Genomic DNA, 24379 nt, shown 5'->3' on the forward strand with positions numbered 1-24379 from the left:
TTAATATGAAATCCCAATTTATTATTTAATTAAGTCACATTTATTTAATTAATAATTTAATTCGGAATTAGTTTAAGCAATTTCTCTATTTTATTTTTTTATTTAATTAAATTATACTTAATTAATATCATAAATAAAACAAGTTACTTATTTAATTTAAATTATTTCTCCTTAAAGCGTTCTTTGTGTGTGAACCTGTATGTTATTATTACGTTAGCAATAATTTTAGTATCTCATATTAAAATTATAAACAATGAGCGAAATCTAGTGATACATCATTGTTACCCAAGTAATAATAATTAAATCGATGATTCAATTAAACCTTTCGTGACAATGTACAATTTAATATAATCTCTATGACCAAATATTATAGATTAAACTAGGAGGCATGTAATATGTCATCCTCCTAAAATATGAGGGTTAAATCTCATTTAGATCATTCATATTTCTCAAACGATTCATAATATACCCAACGTCCACTTTTATCATTACCAGAACAATGATAACTTTTAATGGAACCAAATTATATTAATTATCGTATAGAAATATAATGACTTTAGGTCTAAGGACCATTACATCATTATCACTGCGAGAATAACTTATGACACCATAAACATGTAGTATCTCACAACGGGTCAACCCAACACAATATATCTAATACATGTGCCTGCATTTTGACTTTAGTATCACCATACCTATGATCAATGTGATGTGATCATCTGTCAACAAACATATGAGTCTTAATGCATTATTATTGTCCCCTATAATAATACTCGACTAGGGGGCTTTTATGAATATTGATATTATTCTCATAAATCTCATTTCTAAGTCACGTACGTAGAGATATAGAATTGTATATCATATTCAAAGGACATTTATTAATCTAACATTTATATTGCAGTAAATTAAGAGTTAATAAATTATAAAAGGAATAATCGATAGAACATAGTGTTGTCTCCTAGGGCACAAACACTAACATATATAATATATGAATGTTTAATCCTAATTTTATAATAAATTTCATATAAATTAAAATGTAACCATGATCCTGATGTTGTGCACGAACATTAAGTTAATATGCCGGTAAAGTCATATATCCATTAGAAGTTTATATGATATGAATAATTATACATACAGTATAATCCCGAAATGTCAAAATTTTATTTGTATTTCTTGATATGAAGAAAGGGCAGGCTAATGCTAAATATGTGTTGGGCAAGACATGCATGTATAATAACAAAATTAAGTCACATTGACAATCCTGAGATTTAGTTGTTTGATAATCAATTTTGTATTATGTATTGTATTTATTGAGTCTGTAAAAAAGTTAGGAGATTAGACTGAAGTATTTTTCTGTGAACAGATTCAAGCTAAGGAATAAACTCTGGAAGAAGACCAAGCTATGATCATGTCTCATAGAAAAGTGTAGAAATTTGGAGTTGAATAAAACTGTTTTATGAAAAATGTTATAAGCCAAGATATCGACAAGTCACATATCAAGTTATATCGAGAAGTCCAAAATGACTTATCGAGAAGTCCGAAATGACTTATAGAGAAGTTTCAGAGATAGCGACAAGTCAAATGAAGATGTAGAGAACTGGAGATATCGACAAGTCATTTCTACATGTAGAGAATTCAGAGATATCGACAAGTCAAATGGAAATGTGAAGAATTGGAGATATCAACAAGTCAATTTTTCATTAGAGATCTCAGAGATATCGACAAGTCAAAATATATATGTAGAGATCTCAGAGATATCGACAAATCATTTCTACATGTAGAGATCTCAGACATATCGACAAGTCATTTCACATGCAAATATCAAGAGACCTCGACAAGTCAAATATACCTATAGAGAACTCAGAGATCTCGATAAATCATTATACTTATCGAGATGTCACTTCTCTATTGAACAAACTGGAGATCTCGATATGCCTCTCAAATACAGAATGCAGACAAGTTCAAGATTCAAGATTATCAGTCAACATACTATCTATTCACTAGATTGAAAAATCTACAAAATAGCTAGAAAAATACAAGATCAAGGGCCAAGATTAACTGGATAAATGATGGTCACAGACCTACAAGATTTTGCACAGATTTGCTAAGGCTATAAATGAAAATAGAAAATGTTGTTTTAGAAAGTAGTTTAGTACATTTTAGTGCAAGTCTTGTAAATCTGTAATGCTAGTGTATAAAGCATGAACTAGTCCCTAGTTTATAAGAAACCAACAGATTCATATCTTCCTGTATTCTCTCGCGGAAGAAACTGAGTTCTTATATTATTAAGAACACAGAATTTGTAGTAAGACAAACTTAATTAATACAAATCAAGTGAGTTTTGAATACTGTGCTTATTGATTTATTTCTCTAACAAAATATCTTTGCAAATATAAACAGTTTTGTTCACACAATATCCAAACAAGTTTAAAAAGGCTAAAAATATAAAGAAACACATCCACCCCGTGTTATACTCAATATCTAACAATATGAAAATGATCATTTGAGTTTCATTATACTTATTTAGATACGCGTACAAAAAAGCGAATATGACAGGAAAAACAATAATAAGTGGGTTAATAAAATAATTTATAGTTGGTGATGGATTTACCGTTTTGGATGTCTTAAGTAGCTTATTAGACATCTTAAATAGAACATGCAAATTAATTTCGTGAAAATGATTTAGGTCTATCATCAGTTATACTTTTTTGCATTTTTTACCATCAATAATACTTTTAATATAACTATAATAAAACATGCGAGTGCCTCGTAGCCAGTAATGTGCAGCCCAATCATTTTAACTATTGGGCTTATCCAAGGCTTGTTACTTGTAGATTGGAGTGTCTAGTAGCTACTAGAGGTGGCCAGACGGTCGGTTTGACTCGGCCCGGACGTGAACCGGCTCGCCAAAAAATCGCTTAACTCAGTTCGTTGCGTGCCGGTTAATTATTCGGCACTAACCGGCTGCAGAGGCGAACCGAACACGAATCAGCTTCCTAGAAATCGCGAATGGACCGGCCCGGCACGCGAACCGGCCCGTGTAACTCGTGAACGAATCAGAAACTGGTTTATTCGTTATTCGGCCCGGCACTTGACGAATAACAGGCACATTCACCAAGGCGCCAAAAGTTAGTTCACCTTATCTCGTTCTAGCTCGGCATTTCATCAAACACCTGGTGTGCAATGGCTACTACACTCCACAATACATTCACAAATCTTAGCTACTAGCTACTACATACTTGTAGTTGTATCAGTTTTGAGCAGAGAGACACATTTGCAATGGCCTCTTTTTTACTATCTTCTTGTAAATTTCCTATATTTCCTATATGTATAATTAACAGTGCTTTAGCTACTAAACGCCGGAATTCATTATCATGGATTGAGTTTAATGAGAAGAGGCAAATTAACAAGAAGAAGAAGAAGGTGAATAAGTGTAGTGCGAGTTATGAAGTTGGAGGAGGATATTCACAAGAGGAATTGAATGATAGAGATAGCAGAAGAAAAAATCACTTCCAGGGTAAAAAAGAGGACCCTTCTATTGATTCTTCTGCTCACTATCAGGCTCTTCTCAAAGGTGGAGAACAAGTCACTTCTGTTCTTGAAGAAATTGCCAAGCTTGTAACTCTCTCTCTCTCTCTCTCTCTCTCTCTCTCTCTCTCTCGCTCTCTCTCTCTCTCTCGCTCTCTCTCGCTCGCTCTCTCTCTCTCTCTGTCTCTCTCTATCTCGCTCTCTCTCTCTCTCCCTCTCTCTTTCTCTCCCTCTCTCTCTCCCCCCCTCTCTCCCCCCCCCACAGACACACACACTTACACTTCTTTTATCTCCTTAAAGCTTGTTTCTGTATATTCTCAGTGTGCTTATGCTTGATAATTCAAGAATTCTTAGCCCTGTTTCTGAGTTAATAAGTGGAAATGTGATATTAGTTTATTAGCTTTAAATATTAATCAACTGTAAATTTCAATTTTTTTTAACACAGCTGTTTCATTTTTCAATCTACTTGCTAGTTATTCCCCCCTCCCACGAATTCGAAATTGAAAATTATTTTTCTTTTTAATGAAATTTTAAAAACTAAAGATGCTTAGTTCAGGACCTTTCACCTGATGAAAATTTGGGCCAAGATGCTTCCTTTAGGACCTTTTACACAACATGATGAGGCTGGAGACTTGTGCACGGTCTAGGACCTAGCTGTATCAGTATACATGATTTCCATTGTTAACCCCATGTTAAATTTCCAAACCACAACTACACATTTGGATTTTGTGATGCTATGCTTTATTTGCAAACAATTCAAGTCTGAAAGTTGTTAACTAAAAACCACACTCTTTGGTTCCCTTAATTAGTCAAGACGTTGTTTACTGCTTTAATCATTCTCCTTTCAACTACTTATTGCGATTCTGCAACTAACCTTGTGCATTACCCCGCTCCTTCTTTGTCACTTTTTACCATGTACTTATCTGTTATATAATCTCAAAAATCTTTATTTTTGCTCATGTATTATTGGAGTTTGTTTCATATCTGCACACTGATACAGTTGGAAGATGATAACATGGATGAAGCATCTGAGGAGATGGCAGTGCAGTTGGCTGCACAAGGAGTGATAGGGAAGAGAGTCGATGAGATGGAGTCGGGATTTATGATGGCCCTAGATTACATGATACAACTTGCTCAGAATGACCAGGATGACAAGGTGTCATGTTTTGAATTTTTAAATTTTTGCCTAACGTACTTACCAGTCTAACATTTTACATTTCTTTGACTCAACTATATAACTAAGTATGCCCTCATCATATTTAAATTATGGTTCCAGCGCAAGGCACTCTTGGAGGTGATTAAGGAGACCGTGTTGTCACATCTTACAAAGAAATGCCCTCCACATGTAGGGACTTGCCTTAACCTAATGTTCTTTATAATAGTTAATTGTTAAAGGGCATCAACTTTGTACTCATCCGGGATAGATCTCTCTTTTTACATTTTCCAGGTTCAAGTGATTGGACTTCTCTGTAGAACTCCCCAGAAAGAAAGCAGGAATGAATTGCTTAGACGAGTTGCTGCAGGTGGTGGTGCATTTAAAAGTGAGGATGGCACAAAAGTTCATCTTCCAGGAGCAAACCTAAATGAGATAGCTAACCAGGCTGATGATTTACTAGAGGTATTAAGCTAAGAATAATTGCATCATGCATGCGTTTCTTCAAAGCCTTGATCATATATTAAGCGCTTAAAAATTAACCTATGTGGAAAACATACTGGTTATTTTCAAGATGCGTCCACTTAAGTTACTTTCACGTTTTACATAAGAGAACCATCTTTTCCAAAATAGACTTTTAGAAGGGATTGAGTACCACCTTGAAAATAGACGTATCCATCCTGGACTACACAGTCTCCTAATGCAGGCCATACATTTGAGTTCTGCTCACCTCCCCTTCACCCTTGTACAGAAATCAAAAGGTCCTTGGTTCTATACATTTTAAGGTTTTTTTGTACTTCTATGTTCGATGTTTGATTTTAAGATTTGGATGAAAAGTTTGAGATAATATCATATCCTAGATTTTTGTTCCTGGGACCTGGCCTGGACGCCTCTTGCTTTATGTCAATAGGAAAATATATATCATAAACATAACAAGGGATCTGAATTGGCTCACTAATATTTATGATGAAGATGGATATATATATATATATATATATATATATTTTCACATTCCACAACATTGGATGGTATGGGCTCTAGAAGTTACAGGGAGTTCAGCAGTTGCTCTTTCCCTCATCCTGTATTGCAACTTGCAAGTAATTTGTATTGCTCGTGTTTTCCCCCCAGGATAATAGGTTATTTTTTTATCTTGAATGTAATTGTAGTACGCGACCATGCCAACACCTTTTAGAACTTAGAGAGGAGAAGTGAATTTTAGAAAAATAGGAGAAATTTGGAGGGAATTATGGAGATGGCAATGGAAGAGCATTGGAGGGAAAATTACTCAGCAATGTCCCATTCAATGATTTTTCTAGTGATATTAGATCAAAACAAAATTGACTTATGTAATAGACTAAAAGGCTCAGCACTGACCAACTTTTGAAGAAGCAGCTTCCTAAATAAGTTGCTACCAGTTCTACTACACAATCACTTGACTTGGAGTATCCCAGTGTACTAAAATGTCAATGATATAAGTTGGGAGAGTAAATTGTGATGAATGTAATAATTGCAAGTATCCAATACATAATTAGTTCTTTTGATTTATTCCCTATTTGAGGCATTATTAGACAGAGTTTCTGCTTCCAGTAACCAATGTTTTGTCTTAAGTTAGTCGAGTTCACTATGTTGAACTGTTTCTGGAAGTATAACCAGGGTACTTCTTGGCATCCTGATATTAGAAGGACTTATATTCATATATAACATGTGGTCACTAACCCTTCATAGCCGAGTTGGCCATGCGTGGTGTAGACTGTAGAGTGTGTTCAAGTGCCTCATGCAATTAAACTATCTCTATTTATTGTGCCTCCTGAAATATCAGATATATTGATACTATGCATTAAATTAACATGATGCCAAGGCTGCGAAATTGGTTAGCTAGACCTGGTAATTGTGTCATGTGCTTTGATGTCGTTTAACATATGTCAAACCCATCATGGCACTAGAAGAAGTGTCGAATTTCATGTCATATATGTTATATAATAAAAGATATTATGATAAGTGATACTAACAGATATCTCTATTTATAGCGCCTCCTGAAATATAAGATATATTACTATATGTCAAATTTACACGGTGCTGAGGCTGCCGAATTGGTTAGCTAAACCTGTTAATCGTGTCTTCTGATTTCATGTCGTTTAACAATTGTCAAACCCATACAGGCATACATGACACTAGAAGAAAAAGTCGAGTTTCGTATCAGGTATCTTATATGATAAAAGATAATATGATATTATGAAAATATCACTCTTATATGATATTATTACTTTTATAGGATTTAACACGCTTTCAATGTCATAATTTATTTTTAAATGTTATAATCTCTATCATTTGCAATATATTAAGATTGATTTTACAAAGAAATAATTTGCATTATGATATTATATATTTCGTGTATCTCCGTGTTGTATACCAGAACTGAAAATAAGACAATAAATCTGTCCACACACTATTATTTTTTCTGAAAACTGCGGGATCTAGTTAAACTGTCTGTTATATGAGGCAGGGCATGTTCTCAAATCCCTCCTGGCAAATTTTTTATGTTAAATTTTGGGGGTTTGTATATTGGAGTACCCTGGTCCTAGTTGCTGCTGTCGCCACCGATTATAACTGTAAATTTTATGCTAAAACTAGTGCGTAGAATGATGAAAACATGCGGTTATATAAGGTGCCAGTACGTTAGACCATAAATTCTTTCTACCGTATTAATTGAATCTCCCCTCATATTTACTTTATAGTTATGCATGCGGTTATATAAGGTACCAGTTGGCTATATCCCGTATTTTCTCTCCCATAAGTGAATCTCCCCTCCCTAAACTCCCGCCCGTTTATATTATGCATTATATCTGCCAGCTGATTATTTCCTTGCAGACAATGGAAACCCGTGCTGTTGTTCCTGACCGAAAATTGCTTGCCAGACTTGTTTTGATAAGAGAAGAGGCTCGTAATATGATGGGAGGTGGAATACTGGATGAGAGAAATGACCGTGGTTTAAGTACACTCCCTGAACCAGAGGTATTTATTTGTCCGCATATTAGAACAGTGAATGTGTTGTTGGTGACTTGGTGAGGTTACTAGTTAATTCATTCCTGTTGACTTACGCAAGTACCCCTGAATTATATGTACTTCAAAATTCTGTCATTTTGACAATTAGTGCCTTCTTTCCTACTTTCCAATATTTGTTCAATTTTGTAACTGCAGGTGTATTTTTTAACTAAACTTGTTGCTCTGAAACCTGGGAAAACTGTGCGTGAGATGATTAAAAATGTTATGCAAGGAAAAGATGAAGGGGCAGAGGACTCCAATGATGAAGAAGCAAGTAAAAATGAAAGAAAAGTACCAGGTGGAATTGCTGGAAGGGTGAGTTATAAGTTACGCTATTTTCATAATAAATTTCCAATAACGTTCGCTAGTTTTCTGTGTGATTGACCCTTTTGACATTATACAGACTAGTCTTACTGGAGTCAAACCGTTGCCTGTGCGTCCAGGCATGTTTCTGGAGACTGTAACAAAGGTAGCATACAACTCCTTTACTTGTTACTAACATAACTCCTGTCTTGAGATGTGTCAAAAGAGGAAATGCATAAAGAAGCAACATTGACTTTGTTAATTCAGCCATGGTCATTGTTAAAGTTCATGAGCTTGCGGTTTTTATTTTCCACCATTTATACATTGATTTCGGCTGCATATATAAGTTAAAAATGCATCTTGGACATGTAATGCAAGAGTGTATCTGATTCTCTCTTGATATTTCTCTTGCTGGATTTGTAGGTGCTAGGTGGTATATATGCAGGAAATGTCCCCGGTATCACAGCACAGCATCTTGAATGGGTAAATATCTGTCTTTATGCACACACACGTGCAGAACACAGACCACACACAAAAGTTTGTAAACACGTGTTTCCAAGAATAACACATTTTTACTGATATTATAGAAAAATGACTTGCCTCGTTTCTCAATATAATCTATTCCCATAGATTTAATTTCCAAGCAACTAGTCCCTCGAATAAGGCATTCAAGTTTTAAAGTCCTTGTTCTCAGATAATTTATGTATCTGAAGCTCGACTGCACAGAGTTCATTGTTCCAATTTCACATCTTTGTAACTATATGCCGCTCGTGTAAAATAGAATAGACTATCCTTTCGATAAGAACTTCAGCTTCTCTAAAACACGTGACCTTTCTTGCAGGTCCATCAGAATACTCTTCAAGTTCTTCAGGAAATAGCTTTTTAGCTAGTTCCATGGCAGGCACCAAATATATATACCAGTTACGTGTATATATACAATTTTGACCGCAGCTCTTCATCCTGAGATTATATGTAGGCAAGATAGGTAATTTCAAGACCGACTTATATATTGGTAATGCATATATGCTTTCACTTTTTCTCACCCCAATCCCAGAATGTAATGCTATAATTTTCTACCGAAAACAGATTAAAGAGATCTTTATAGTCTTTATTTGTTCTGGTAATTCATGTTAAGTACATTTTAAATTAATCTTGTCCCCGGTTTTGGTTGGGGAGCTGTGATTCTGCATGTATCCAGGCATGCCATCTGGGATGTCAATTCTCAAACTATAGTCAAGTTCCCAGTTCATGAACTATTAACTTAAACATTGATGTTCTTGATTCTTGTCTAAATTATCTGCTATCTGGAAGAGGAAGTTCGAAATGAGCATTCCTTATCCTAGCACTAGCATTGTAACAAGATTAACAAGTAACTAGATTCGCTAGTTGTATGGAGAACACCTTTTTGTTGGAGATTTTTGAGACCCCTTTATGTTCTATAAGTAAAATTTTGCATAAAAATATTATAATTTTTTTTTATTTTCGAATCATGTTCTGCAAAGATAATTATATTTATTCAAAATCTTGAATATTATATATGTACTGCATGTAGAATATTACAAAATATTTTATTTCACGAAACATGTTTAGTTTGCAGAATATTTGTTCAGCTTGCATAAAATATACATTCTACTTATTAAACTTAAACGATCTGCAACAATTTTATTGAATTAGTGATATTCGTAAGAATATATTTCATAAAATAATATCCCTCCGTCCCTTCCAATTGTTTACATTTCTGAGAAGGTGTCAGACACGTATTTTAAGGTGCATAAAAAGTATAGTTATGTAACTTATTTTTACAATTTTCTTTTTCTGAATAAAAGTTGAATATTTTAATTTTTAGTCAGAAAAATAAAATTGTAAAAAATGTTACAGAACTATACTTTATTTGCACCTTAAAATACGTGTCGGACACTGTCTTAAAAATATAAACAATCGAAAGGGATGAAGGGAGTATATTTTATGATAGTTTTGATTGCAGAATATAGGTGATTTCCGAAGTCTTCATATAAACTTTTCTCTCGTTTATAATTCTAGTATAGCTGTAAATAACCATAAACATAATATAAAAAGAACCTTATATGATCGTTAAAAGTCTTTGGGTAATGTTGTTGAAACTTAATTAAACATCTTGTATTCAAACGGATAGACAAATAAGGACCTACCATGTTCTATCAAAGAAGACCAATTAAGTTACGGAATAATCGCAACCCAAGCGTGCGTTTCCATGATTAATTGATTGTGCTTTTTTCTTATATCTTCTTTTTCCATTCCATTTAATATCAATTTTATTTATGCATTGTTTTCATATTCCAACATGTCTTATTCATTTATCAATATTGACTACCTTTTCTCTTGTGGAGTATTATAAAAGATAATGATAAAAAGAATAATGTGGCCCCCGTAATCTCATTTTACAAAATTTGCAGGTTATTGGCAAATTACATGTTGTCAATGTAGTAGCTAGCTAGTACCTAGTGTCATTTCTTATGACCGACCTCATATAATTTTGAAATAATATCATATTACAAAATTTGCAGGCTATTGATAAATGACGTGTTGTCAATATCGTATCTAGCTAGCTAGTACTTAATGTCATTTCTCATGTCGACTTCATATAATTTTGTAATAATATTATATTGCAAAATTTGAAGGTTATCTACCAATTGCTTACATGTTGTCAATGTAGTGTAGCCAATAATCGTAACTAGCTAGCTAGTACTTACTGTCATTTCTCATGGCCGACTTCTCAGACATGTGCATGGATACATAATGAATAATACGTATATATGTAACATTTTTATTAATAATAATGTCTTTTTATTGAAAAATAATTAGGCCATTCGAATATATGTTCCAGAAATTTCGGGAAGAGTGAAAATCAAACTCAAAATCTTGAACAATAAAAGATAAGTTATTTTCATTTCAGATATCTCTATTCTCTGAAAATGGAATGAACGAGAATCGAATTAAAAATTCTGGAATAACAAAATCAGATGAAATTGCATTGTTAAGAGATTAGTAATATGAAATTAGGTTTTGAAATTGACTGATTTTATGTCCTAGCACTTTTAGGGTACATAGCTAGAAGCCTATCAGTCTTTAGGAAAGTGCAATGTCAAATCAGTAGCCTTGGAGGTCATCACAAGACTATTGGCATTATACGTAGCACCATCACATGCATTATCTTCAAGTTTTTTTTATGCTGTTAGAGAGTCTATTTATCTATAATTTAATCTTGATTAGGTTACTTTGCCAATAATCTCCTTTCATAATTATGTTAGGTGAGGCTAGACTATAACAAGATAATGTTCTCACAAGCAATCTTATTAAGTAGCTTTAGCCCTTTATGTAGTTGTCGACTAGGATTTAATTTAAGGATTTTTCTAGTGTGTGCCTGATGATCACATGCTAAGAAAGTGTTATAGATGAGTTGTAAAAATTTGATTGGTGAAATGCTCAATAATAACTGATGGACCCCCTGTATGCACAAAAATCTCCATCAATCAAATTTTTACAACTTATCTATCACACTTTTTTAGTATCTGCCGATGGACACATCCTAGACAAACCGTTAATTATAATTACTGGCAATAATACGATACATGTCATTAACCTGCAACTTTGAGCTTGGAGTAAATTTTTAATTTCCAGAGCAAACAACATGTGAAATTAAGAGCTCTTTTATTCTTGGCCGCTCGGTAATTAACACTAAACATGAACTTCAATTCTGGTCATCAATTTCATAAATTTTGGACTTCATTTATTTTTTTCTCAAATTAACTGCAAATTTATAGACAGAAAATTTAGATTAGAGCAAGTATAATAATGGCCTACTAGATGCCTAATAAATATAATGAAATGTAATGTCCTAGTGATTTAAGACACGATTTTGCATATTAACTTCAACAATATGTCTTATAATGGTGCTCTATTATTAGTATAATATTATATTTGAATTACATTGGAGGAAAAAGAAAAAATGATAGAGAAGAGATTTGTAAAATGAGAGTGAAATAAATTTTTTATTGATATAAATTAAATAGGGCATGCCTAGTGATGCCTTAAAAATGAGGCATTTGATAAATGTCATAGTGTTTTAAGACACCACTGGAACAGGGTTGGAGCACTCATTTAAACAAAATGCCTTAATTTCTAGTTTAAGACGTGAGTTTAGGACACTCTTGGACTTGCTCTCAGACCGGCTATAGCTAGGCATCTATTGCAATTTGCAACCAATAATTAACTGTGGTCCTGAAAATTGGATTAGCTGTATTGATAAAAAATTTGAGCATGTATTATTTTATTTATTTATTGATGGAGCTCAGCAGATCATTTTTCTTTGCATATAATTTTTATATATTTTTATAAGAAAGGGGAAAACTATACAAAAGGAAGTTCATAGGACAAGCCTACAATTCATTCTCTCATTGAACTTAATACATACAAATCATTGTTAAAAATAAAAAGGAAAATGCTGGTCACCTGAACTGGTTCTCAAAATATTTTTAAAATGCTTACATGTAGTAACAGTATTTAATAATTTTCTAATAATTTCTAATAATAAAATGTGACATGCATTTGCATGTACACTTATAAATGATTACATAATGTTGTGTTACGTCATCTGAAAAAAAATCAGCAACTAAAATCAGCAACTAACTAATTGGGAGGAAGCTAACACTTCTCAAACAAATAGTATTAAAAAACAAAAAATAACCGTCCGCAAGGGTTGACTTAGTTGGTTAAAGAGTAGATAATTATAATCTTCATCACAGTTTCGAATCGCACGGAAGGAAAATTTGTGATTATATCTCCTAAGTCAGAGATTAAAGAGTAGATAATTATACTCTTCATCACAGTTTCGAATCGCACGGAAGGAAAATTTGTGATTATATCTCCTAAGTCAGAGATTAAAGAGTAGATAACTATACTCTTCATCACAACTTCGAATTGCAAGGAGGAAAAAATTGTGATTATATCTCCTAAGTCAGAGTCTGTCGTTTAAATGAGTTTTACTTGCTTAAAAAAGCAAAAAAAAAAAACAAGGAATATGACTCTTGCTTGCTAGAACATATTTGCATTTAGATGACCTTGCAATTTGCAAAATACAATATATATACATAGAGATATTAATGATATTTCACTTGATAAAAAGAGAGTTATTCCTTGCTTCTTGGTCAAGATATAGAGACGACGACTATGGCAACGCGTAGCAAAATAAATTATATACAACAATAATATAGGGACAAGAGGCAAAGTGATGAGATGCTCTTCAAATCTCGTGATTTACGCGTTAAGAAAACGCAATTAACATCTAAAGATGATATATCCGTGATCATTTCTAATTCATGCGCGGACCTGCAATCTTGCATTTTGACTAAGATTCACATCATATATATATAGACTAAAATTTTACGGAGAATACGTTTTTTTGAAACCATTGAGATCACTTATGTTCTGCAACTAAAATCTTGCATAAAAATATTGCAAAACGTATTATTTTACGAATTATGTTTTACAAATATCATTATTTTATTCAAAATCTTCAACATCATACATGTACTGCATGTAAAATATTACAAAATATGCTTAGTTTGCAGAACATTCGTTCAAATTGCAGAACGTATGTATTATACTTATTAAACTTAAATAATATTCAACAATTTTAATGAATTAGTGATATTCGTAAAATATACTACACATAATAGTATATTTGATAGTGTTTTGATTGCAGAACATAGGTGGTCTCCGAGATCTCCGATAAATATATGGTCTCCATAGAACTTTTTTCTTCCTCTATATATACATGGGTTGATAATTCGCAAAATTTTACTCTTTATATCTCTCTCATTTGTTATATGCGCCAACCTTTCTAATAATGATATGAGACCCAACGTGCATTTATATGCGCCAACGAATTAAAATCAGCCATGTGTCAACTACGCCATTTGATAAATTTTTTGGGAAGATATTTGGGGTACCTAGCACTACTCATATATGGAAAAAATGGACTACATAAAACTTTACTCTCTCTCTATATATATAAATATGGGTTGATAATTAGCAACATTTTACTCTTTATATCCCTCAAATTTGTTTCCACTTTATTTTTGAGATATTCCTTCTTCTTTTTTTTTTGACTAAATATGACTTATAACCTTAGAAATGAGTATCTATTTTCAGAGGATAAACTCTTTACCACTGAAGCTATCCAATCGTGCTCAAAGATATTCCTTGTAATTGTTTATATTTCAATATCTGAACTACACGTAATTTGAATATAAAATAAGTTATAATATTTGATTTATATTTTAAGGGCTCATACCATTTTTTTTTCTTTCACGAATATTGATTTACATTTTAAGGGCACATACTAAAACTTTTTTTCTTTTCACGATTCAGTTATAATTTTTGTGAAATTAAAATTTTCTTTTTCGCTGAAAAGAAAACTTTCTATCCATGAAAAATTATAGCAGAATCATAAAAAAAATCAATCTGAACTCTTGGAATATAAATTCGACATCTCTTAATAAGTGTGTTGTATATAATTAATCTATTATTTACAAATTTTGTAAAAGTTCAAGTTTTTTGGGAGAGTCATGAGTCTTGACCATGGTGTGTGTATCCACACATCAACACAACAGAGCAAATATAAACTTCCACAGTACTCAACAGTTGCAGGAATTTGAACTGATTCTCGAATCAATTTATTTGATCTTATTCTTGTAAATGGGGGATGATTTAAGTGATTAGATACTTGTTGTCTTCCACATGAAAGAGATGAAACACAGCATGAATCAACCACCCTCCTATCCCTGCCAAAACAACTGCTATACGTTAAATACTTACTTCGTCCCTTTCAATTATTTACATTTTTTAGAGAGTGTCCGACACGCATTTTAAGGTGCATATAAAGTATAGTTCTGTAAATTTCTTTTACAATTTTGTTTTTCTGAATAAAAGTTAAAACATTCAACTTTTATTCATTAAAAGAAAATTGTAAAAATAAGTTACAAAACTATACTTTTTATGCACTTTAAAATGCGTGCCGGACACTTCCTGAGGAATGTAAACAATTGGAAGAGACCGAGGGAGTATTAAGCAAACGCCCATGCGGGGGTCACTTTTCAATCAACCAATATTAAGACAGCAAAACAGCCCCTTAAACTAAGCTAATTAATTAAATTAGTTCTCTTAAAAAATTAAATAGAGAAATATGTGCACCACATAATCCCAAGTGGGTAATGGAACCATGTGCGATCATATGGTGGTTGCCCCTTTCAAGCCCCACTTCTAGAGCTAATCACTTTTCACCCCCTCTAAATCCACAAATCTTGAAAATGATAGATTAAATATATTCTTATTACTCTCTCTTTTTATAATCTTTTGTCATTGATTTTTTATGAAATTAATTTATTTTTGACATAATATTATATGAGATTTTCTATGGTGTGCCTAAGGCACACAATAGTTACTAACTCTCGTAAAAATGGGCTCTTGTTATTGGTCGTTGAATAATAAATGTTAATGTTGTCGTGCATTCACATCAATTCCACCAATAAAAAAAGCCCATTTTTATTGGAGTTAGTGAAGAAAGACCGATATTATATATATAAAATTTTAAATATTCTGTCATAAATTTTTTGTCAAAAATATCCTTTTTTGTTGTAGTGATATTAAAAAATACCGTCTAGTCGCGCGTTTAGCAAAAAAAAAAAAGAAAAAAAGAAAATATTGTCTAGTCTAGTTTAACATATATTTAATATTTCTTAAATTATTAAATAAATAACGTATAAATGTTAATTTCGGTCATTTTGAACACCGAACATTGATACAAACATCAAAAATAATTCAAAAATGTTCTTAAATTAAATTACACGACAGTCATATATAGGCAATAATACGATAATAACTCATCATTTAGAAACTGTTTCGAAAACTATTTAAAATATGATATATTGGTATTTCTCAAAGACGGAATATTTATTTTATTTATAAAATATACTTACTACCATAACCATTGTCTAATTTTATTTATAAATATACTTATCAACTACCACAACCATTTATATATATCTAATTATCTTATCTTCATAATTAAGAGGGGGATTGATTCTTAAGTCTCCTTCATTTTGTCACCTCCCATATCTAATCTCTCCTTCCTTTCTTCATATTAATTTCTATTCACTCGTTCATTCCTTTTATTTGACTTTTCATTCACTATACATTTCTGATTTCTCTCTCTACATACATATTTGTTTAAAACTTCTGTTTAGGTATGTTCAAAGATAATACACAAAAACTGCACATGTATATATAAACACACACGTACGTTGTGTCAGAGAATTAAGTGAATCCCTTTTGTCCTCCCTTCTCATTGCTGAGAGAGAGAGAGGCCCCTTTGTGTCAGAAGAAAATCTTATATTCTTGTGTCAGAAACCCTAAATCTTGTGTCCATTTATGTTATATACCATGAATCCAAACCCTAAAAATCAGCACTCAATCAAAACAAGGTTCACATATAGGTTTCTTCGAGCCCTAAAACAAGTCAACACCAGGTATACAACAGCTAGATCCAGCTCCAGTAGTAGTGCTAGAAGATCCCTTGAGATTAAACAAGCTGCAAACATGTGTATGGCAGCTACAGTGGGGTCTAAAAGAGCATGGAGCCGGGCCATGCTTTCGAAGATTCGCAGGCGTCGACAGATGGTGAGATCAAGAAGATTAAAAATTGGAAACCCTAGAAGAAGAATTAATAGCTACTGTGGTGAAAGTGAAACAGAAGAGCTGAGGGAAATAGTTCCTGGAGGTGAAGGACTGGATACAAAGAGCTTACTGGATGAAACAGCTCATTATATAAAGTGTCTTTCCACACAAGTTGAGGTCATGAAAGATATTCTCCATCTTTACTCTCTGCCTGTTAATTAAGTAATTATAATATACCAACATATATATATATATATGTTATCATGTTTCTCATATATACTTGTTGTGATTATAAGTGCTTACACAGTCCCAGATTGGAGAGTGACTGCAAATAAATTATTAATGAAATGTTGAAAATAGTGTGTGTGCATATTCAACATGATCAGTTTAAAGGCCAAATGGTGGAACAAGTTTCTGATACCCTAAAAAGAGGTACTTTGAGGATATGCAAAATTTGCACTGCAAATTTTATACTTTCGAGATATATATGTAGAAATATATAGATTACAGTGATTAGAATGTTATTTTTTGTTTTTCTGCAGATAGGTCATCAGAATTGATGCAAGTTGGATATGTTTTGTTTTGTATATATATTGTGATTGGATTTTCTCTGCTGGTGCTCTATATATCATACATGGTGTCTAGTGATTTTTCTTTTTACCTTAAACTTTGTATACAGGAGGTATATACTTTGTCTGCTTGGGAGGTAGAGAGTTTGAAGTTTGAATTGTAAATATTTTAAGTGTACTTCTGCATCCATCTCCCCCTATCTCTCTCTTGAACACATCAAATTACATTTTAGAATTTTCTGGCAAAAAAATGCTTAATTAAGTTGAAACAAAATTGCCAAAGACTTTGTAAATATGATCAAAACATCCCCACTAGTATTTTAGCCAATGCTGTAAAACTCGAAATCGTTTCTACTCGATTACCCCAAAATTCGAGTAATAGACCGATTTACGAGTATTTTTGCTTAAATCCGAATTGATTCAAATTCAATTTCCAAGTTCTCGGGCCGAGTACTTGTTTAAATACGAATCGGTTCACCTCTGATTTTCGAGTACTCGTCCGAGTTGGCCAATTTTCTAAAATACTGATTTTAGTTAAGAGAAATGCATCATCGGAACAAAGAAATTTTTACATGATATTTATAAATTATATTTATGATATGTTACCCACACTTATACGTATAAGGGTTTCTACCCTTTGAATATTGCTCTAATAATTATTATTTTTGGTATAAAGCGGCTAAATTGTAACTTTTTGCTTTTTATGAATAAAAAATTTAATTGGAATTAGAAGATCAATCACTTGCTTTCGAGGAAAAAAAAGAATAATAGAAGTTCTTACCTTCATCTATATTATTACACCCTAATATAGTATAAAATAATAATTATTTTGTAAAACTTAAAAAATATATATATATATATATGTTGTTTGAGGGTCACTAAAAAAAGTAATGCTAAATTCAACTATATAAATTTAATCGGCCTAAATTCGACCGAGTTATTTCATTATTTCATTGGATATCTCAAATGTGAAAGCATAGATATGGTGGTTGCAGTCTGGTGGAAATTGTTTGATTAAAATAATTTTAGGCTAATTAACTAATGCGAGCTAGGCAAAATGTCTGTGCTTTTTCAAAGACAGCCTGTAGCTAAACAAGCTGCTTCGCTTGCCTTTTGGTTGATACAAACAGAGCCATGCAGTACTTACTAATATAGCCGGCCACACGGTCGGGCCGATCGTGCCGATCCGAATTTCTAACGGTCCGGTTCATCAGTAACTTAAGTCATGAACGGCCTGTATAACTAGACGAATAATTAACCGACACGCAACGAGCCGAGTCAAATGAGTTTTTGGCGAGCTGGTTAACGTCCGGGCCGAAAACCGGCCATTTGGTCACCTCTACTTACTAATAGTACACACTAGGGGTGAGCATATCCGGTATCCGATTTAAAAAATCCGATAATTAGGATATCCGATTCGAATAATTTGGACCGGATATCCGATCCGGTTTTTTTCTATAGATTCGGATCCGGATCATATTTTTTCATAAAACCGGATATTCGGATCCGATCCGATTTTTACTTTTTTTAATAAAAATCAAATTATATATATAAATACATGATAAATTATATTTATTTTAGATTTTTTCTTAAAAATATTTAGCGACATTATGACGGTTTCCCTCTGGAACTTTCAAAATTTCAGCTTAATATCTAATTTACTCATCATTCCTTCATTAATATCATAAAAAAATTGATATAATTGTGTAATATCAATATTAACAAGTTTATATTGACCATGCTTGCAAATTTGACATAAGTGATGGTAATAAATAATAATTTATGTTTGACGAGTATTCTAAAAAATAAATATGAACAAATTTAATATAAGTGTGCAATTAGAAATATGTTTATATTGATCATGTTCGCTAATTTACAATCAATATTTATATTGAATTAATTTACGTGTCACTATTTTTCCCAACTAATAATATGATGACAAAAGTATAGTTTCATGCATCATCAGTTTCAGAACTCGAATATGTATTACTTATCACGTAAATCATAATTTTTTTTAAAAAATGGAAGTTTTAAATGAATCTGGATAATCCAATTTCCGGTCCGGTTTAATCGAATATCCGAATATCTGAATATCCGATTAAATCGGATCCAGATACGGAATGTAATTTTAGCGATCCGAAAAACCGAATATCCGGTTTTAATTTTAAATCGGACCAGATATCTGGTTTTGCTCACCCCTAGTACACACTCCATAATACATCTCAAATCATATTTATCAAAATAATAATGCATCATTACCTCTCAATCCTCAACCAAGTGCTTAGGTTTTATTATTATCAAAGACAAGACAAGACATTTCTTTAACATCTAATCTAGCTACTTTTAACAAATCTTAAATCAAATTGACTTTATGAAAAGCAAAAATGATACTCCACAAATTGATGGTAAGATTTTTGATCCAAAACCCATGTTTTGAAAATATTGTTTTTTGTATTTTTCATAAATAAGATAGAACCTTCGTGTGTACATATACCTTTCACGAATAAAAATACGTCACTTATGATTTAAAAATGTTTGACGATTCATTCTTTTATTTATATCTTGTCCTTTTTTTTGACAAAAATAACTGAGAAACGGAGAATAAATTCATAAACATTTGACTTATTCAATCGTGCTAAAGTATTCTTGCCCTAGTTGGCTGAGATGGTAGCCAAAATCATTGATGAAATGCATTCTTTCCTCAATCATCAACCAAACATGTTGTTTTTGACCAAGCATCACTTGTGTGCCTAATAAATCCCCAAATCAATATTGGTATTGCGACCCTTATTTATTGTTATTTCTATTATTATATTAATTGCTAATTGTTATTTTTATAATTTTCAACAACTCGAATTACAACACGCAAATGAACTTCGCTAATTCTTCTGTTGTTGATTTCTGTCTTCATTTAGCTTTTTTGCTAATGAAAATATTTTAATTTAACATATACGTACCAGGTTTTTCAGAATTTAATAAAACAAATTGACAATAAAATAATTTGGACCTCACCTTGAGGCTACAACTTATGGTAAGTGAAAGCCCATGGATATGTAGTCCATCAACAATCTACTGATGGCCCAACTGAGAATTAGACCTGCTTCAGCTTGGCAATCAATCTCAACAAGTTCCTTGTGAAGTTATATGAGTTCCCAGAAAACATTACCTTGAAGGCGTTATAAACTTATAATTATGCTCACTCCACTTCTTAGTCTCGTACTCTCATGTAGATCGTACAAAACAGTACCTTTAAGGCGTTAACAACCAAAGAGTAAAAACAGATATCGGAAAAACATTGAACACCACACTGGAAAAAGGATGAAGCAATGCAAGGAGGACTATCAACAAATCTCCAAAATGCGTCAAACTGAAACTTCGGCTAAAAAATTAACAAGACGCATCAGAGATTACTTCTCTGAAGTCCGACACTCTATGACTCCGACAGTCACTACAAGAGAAACAGGTTATTGCGATGCAAAGGAAAATTTCGTTGCAAAGATAGGAATGTAAACTCAAAAGGTCAAACCTCTATTCGTTTCTCTCCTGCCAAAGAAGGTATATAAATGCAGCAAAAAATGCACAGAGAAACACTCACAATATGTGTACCATGCCACCGCCTAGCTGTCTAAACCACACCCTGGCTCTGATCAGAATACGATTGACAATTTATCCTCCCTACTAGCAATCAGAACAAAATGACCACAGAGCACACAAATTGTACACGAAACATTCCTGACACCATACCACATACCAAACAAATCTTGTATCTGTGACAACCATGGCTTATCAATAGTACATAAGCGCTCCTAAATGACCAGCGAAAGTAGAAAGACGCCTAGGAACCTCTTGGCCCATGCCCAAGAGCTTTTTAAATATCGACTATTCATGTAAGCAGTTTTTGCACCCATGTATACAAACTTTATATTGCAAGAGCAAAGGGAATAATAACTTATCATTCTAATATCAAATAATTTAAGAGGATTCGATTTATTGTAAGATTGATTACACCGCAGCAGGGGTAGGCCCAGGATATTAACTAATAGTCTAATATCAAATGGAAAAAGAAAAGTACTTGAGACATGATGGTAACTCGATAAATGAACATGAAAGAGCATGCCTAAATACATCCCAACACAGATTACTTGTATTTTCCATTATTTGTTCCACTCTTACAGCAAAGAATCATGTCTGCTTCACCAAGAAACATTCACACAACAAAAAAACAGAGAAAAAGACTTGATCGCAGTAAATGGTCACAAATACTTGTAATGGATTTAACATCAAAAGAAAAACTTCTCGCCTTCTTCATTTCTATGTCCTCTAAGCCTTTAAGAGGAGAGACATTGCTATCAAAGACACTCCTCCAGAAACTTACCGCATTAACCGCTGATGCAACAGGAACTAACTTGCAGACTCCTAATTCTATATACCAAAATCCGCAAGCAAGCACACTTAAATGAAACATGAGACAGACCTGCTAAACCAGAATTCTTTTAAGACAGATGTACAAATTACAATGCAAGAAATACTCATGGATTTGATTGAACATTTTCAAAATTTGACTCATTGCCACTTTCAACATCTTATAGAATAGCCCTTGCCAAATCTTTGTGATAAAGTTGATATCTGAAATTTCCATCTGACGATCTCTGCAAACAAATAAATAGATCAGCTTAAATTTCTAAAATTGATCATTTAACTGAACATATACTACTACAACCAGTATAAGGTGCAGAAGCTAAACGTAGTGTGCACCGCTGAATATACATACTGAAAATTTTAAAAGTTATTACGGCTCATAATTTCTTAAATAGGCATGGCGATTTAGCTTTTAAATAAAAGAGGGCAGACACGATCCAAGCACGTGTCCCCATTTATTTTGGCGCGCAGCCATCCGCCAATTGCTCAGTAAAGAACAAGTTTAGCCCGTGTGCAGTAAGCTGCACATTTATTACATAATCCCGACAATTGTTCTATGCAGTAAGCTAAACATTTATTACATAATCCCGACAATTATTCTTAAACAACACATTTTCACTTTTTCCCGCAGAATCTCACTTTATCTTATGCACTGTGTGGGAACTTCACAGAACAACAAAAAGATACTCATACTATAAATTAAAATTCAAACTTGTGTCCCGAATAGCATTTTTTCTGTCTCAGGTGGGTAACGATGTAAGGGTCGAAGGTCATTACTTGAACCTCTTATTTCACATTGTCACCCAAAATAATCTACAACAAAAATTACAAGGTAGGGCAGGAAGGTTACAAACTTGCCAAATATCAACTCACATCTGATGTCTGGATATATATTTTAATCATCAACCTAGAATGTATCACATACAATGACTAACTAAATCAAAACCCTCAAGTTATTCATCATCAATAGCAAGATGACAGGCCTACAATTCAACAGAAAACGGAAACACTGAGGCCAAGACCACTACGTAAAATTTGGAACAGAAATACTACAATTTTTCTGCCACATAAAAACCAGCCTAAGTAACTAAATTCATTCAGTGCAGTATCAGTATCGCAACATTTCCAATAATCAAAGATTTCAATAATAAAACACAAACCGCAAACCAATAATTCACAAGCCAGCTCAATTACAGCTTATCAAAAACCAATGCAGCTTATAGCATTACACAATTTAGCTAATCAATGAGCATAAAGATAGAAAGACCTTAGAATCAGCATCAGCCATTTCGATAAATTCTCGAGACTCCAATAACTGAACAGCCAAACACTCTTTCGGAGTCTCGAAAGAAGACAAAGAGAATTGCTTAGAAACGACACCAACATCAAAGTAAATCAATCCAGAACTAGGAATATCCACCCGAATTTCCTTAACTTGAAACCACAAGAACAAATCTTTAGCCGAAATACCCGAAAGCTGATCAATTTTACCCACAGTTAAAACACCCGAAATGTTCCGATCATAGTGTAATTCATTCTCATACATAGAATTACAAGGCTGGTCTAAATACACTTGGAAGGTTCCAGAATCATCAAAGCTGAAGTCTTTAACACCTTTTGGGAATAAACCGCTGGGTAAATGGTAAGATTTGAGTAAATCATAAATTGTTACTGATTCAGAGGATTGTAGAGCTTGTAAATGGGTTGAAATTGAAAGAGCTGAGAGGAGTATAATGAAGAAATGAGGGTAATTCATGGTTTTCATGTTGATTGACTTTTAAAGCATAGGGGCTTTTATTTGTTTTGGGGGATTTTGGGATTAGGGTTTAAGAGTAGAGCAGGAGCAGAGAGAGAGAGATTGAGCGAGAGAGAGAGAGAGAGAGAGGTAATGAGTGAAGTGACAGAGAGAATAGAAAATAAAAAAAATATCTACTTATATTAGCAGCTCATTATTAATATAAATTGGACATTCACCAAAATTTACTAATTGTTTTATTAACTAGGATTACTATATTTGAGAATGTTTTTTTTGACGTATATGGTTTATAAAAGAGTATCTATTTTGTTAATTCTCGGGATGAGTTAACATTGAACCGAGCACCTAAAATGACAGAACATAAATTTTTAATTATTTGAGTTATCCAACTGTACTCATATTTGAAAATGTATCTTATATTTACGAGATACAGATAAAAATGTCTAAAATATAATAAAGATTTTAGTACGTAATAAGGGAGGTTTATGAGTACGTAAATGTTTTATTCATAAATATATATTTCGTGTATTTAAAATTTATTGTATCTCATGTCGAGTTAAGGTGAGTACGTGCTTATGATACTTATCTAATTTAAGATATATAAAGTAATTTTGATCCGGCTATTTAATCTAAAATGAGCACGAAGTTTGGAAAATATATGAAATATATTTTCAATATTTAGTATAATTTATTAAAAAACTAAAATTAAAAAATATATTTTGAAAGCACTTTATATTAGATACTCCTTCCGCACCATAATGTATTTCCTATATTGACTTTTTATACTGTTTATGTTAAACGATTGACTAATAATTTACGTCTGATCTATAAGATCATACATAGTCATGAGTGATTTTGTTGAATCCGTATTTATGAGTACTTTAATACAATGAAGTT

General features: G+C 32.7%; 2 protein-coding genes and 2 long non-coding RNA genes across 4 annotated transcripts; 3 read left to right on the top strand and 1 right to left on the bottom strand.

Annotated features, from left to right (window-relative positions):
- Nucleotides 1-2877: 2877 nt before the first annotated feature.
- On the top strand, nt 2878-9273 carry LOC141671936 (protein PEP-RELATED DEVELOPMENT ARRESTED 1, chloroplastic). The gene is made up of 9 exons (XM_074478385.1): nt 2878-3618; nt 4529-4684; nt 4805-4873; nt 4976-5146; nt 7550-7693; nt 7880-8038; nt 8127-8192; nt 8450-8509; nt 8868-9273. The coding sequence occupies exons 1-9, from the start codon at nt 3280-3282 to the stop codon at nt 8910-8912; spliced, it is 1209 nt and encodes a 402-aa protein (XP_074334486.1). The 5' UTR covers nt 2878-3279; the 3' UTR covers nt 8913-9273.
- A 7231-nt stretch (nt 9274-16504) lies between these two features.
- LOC141673118 (transcription factor IBH1-like) lies at nt 16505-16960 on the top strand. The gene has a single exon (XM_074479852.1). The coding sequence runs from the start codon at nt 16505-16507 to the stop codon at nt 16958-16960; it is 456 nt and encodes a 151-aa protein (XP_074335953.1).
- On the top strand, nt 16960-17507 carry LOC141672969 (uncharacterized). The gene is made up of 2 exons (XR_012555752.1): nt 16960-17170; nt 17281-17507. It is a non-coding gene; the product is annotated as an uncharacterized LOC141672969 (long non-coding RNA).
- Nucleotides 17508-21429: 3922 nt separating this feature from the next.
- LOC141672816 (uncharacterized) lies at nt 21430-23636 on the bottom strand. Its single transcript, XR_012555714.1, has 2 exons — nt 22994-23636; nt 21430-21956 (listed from the first exon to the last, which is right to left on the bottom strand). It is a non-coding gene; the product is annotated as an uncharacterized LOC141672816 (long non-coding RNA).
- Between the last annotated feature and the right edge of the window lie 743 nt (nt 23637-24379).

The sequence above is a fragment of the Apium graveolens genome, chromosome 7, assembly GCF_009905375.1.
Source record: "Apium graveolens cultivar Ventura chromosome 7, ASM990537v1, whole genome shotgun sequence".
NCBI lineage: Eukaryota > Viridiplantae > Streptophyta > Magnoliopsida > Apiales > Apiaceae > Apium > Apium graveolens.

What these genes read in the sequence shown, in the direction of transcription:
- LOC141671936 (XM_074478385.1), top strand. Translation starts at nt 3,280, where the DNA reads ATGGCCTCTTTTTTACTATCTTCTTGTAAATTTCCTATATTTCCTATA. An exon ending in TTGAAGAAATTGCCAAGCTT is followed by an intron (nt 3,619 to 4,528) that starts GTAACTCTCTCT and finishes ACACTGATACAG; the next exon opens with TTGGAAGATGATAACATGGA. An exon ending in GTACACTCCCTGAACCAGAG is followed by an intron (nt 7,694 to 7,879) that starts GTATTTATTTGT and finishes TTGTAACTGCAG; the next exon opens with GTGTATTTTTTAACTAAACT.
- LOC141673118 (XM_074479852.1), top strand. Translation starts at nt 16,505, where the DNA reads ATGAATCCAAACCCTAAAAATCAGCACTCAATCAAAACAAGGTTCACA.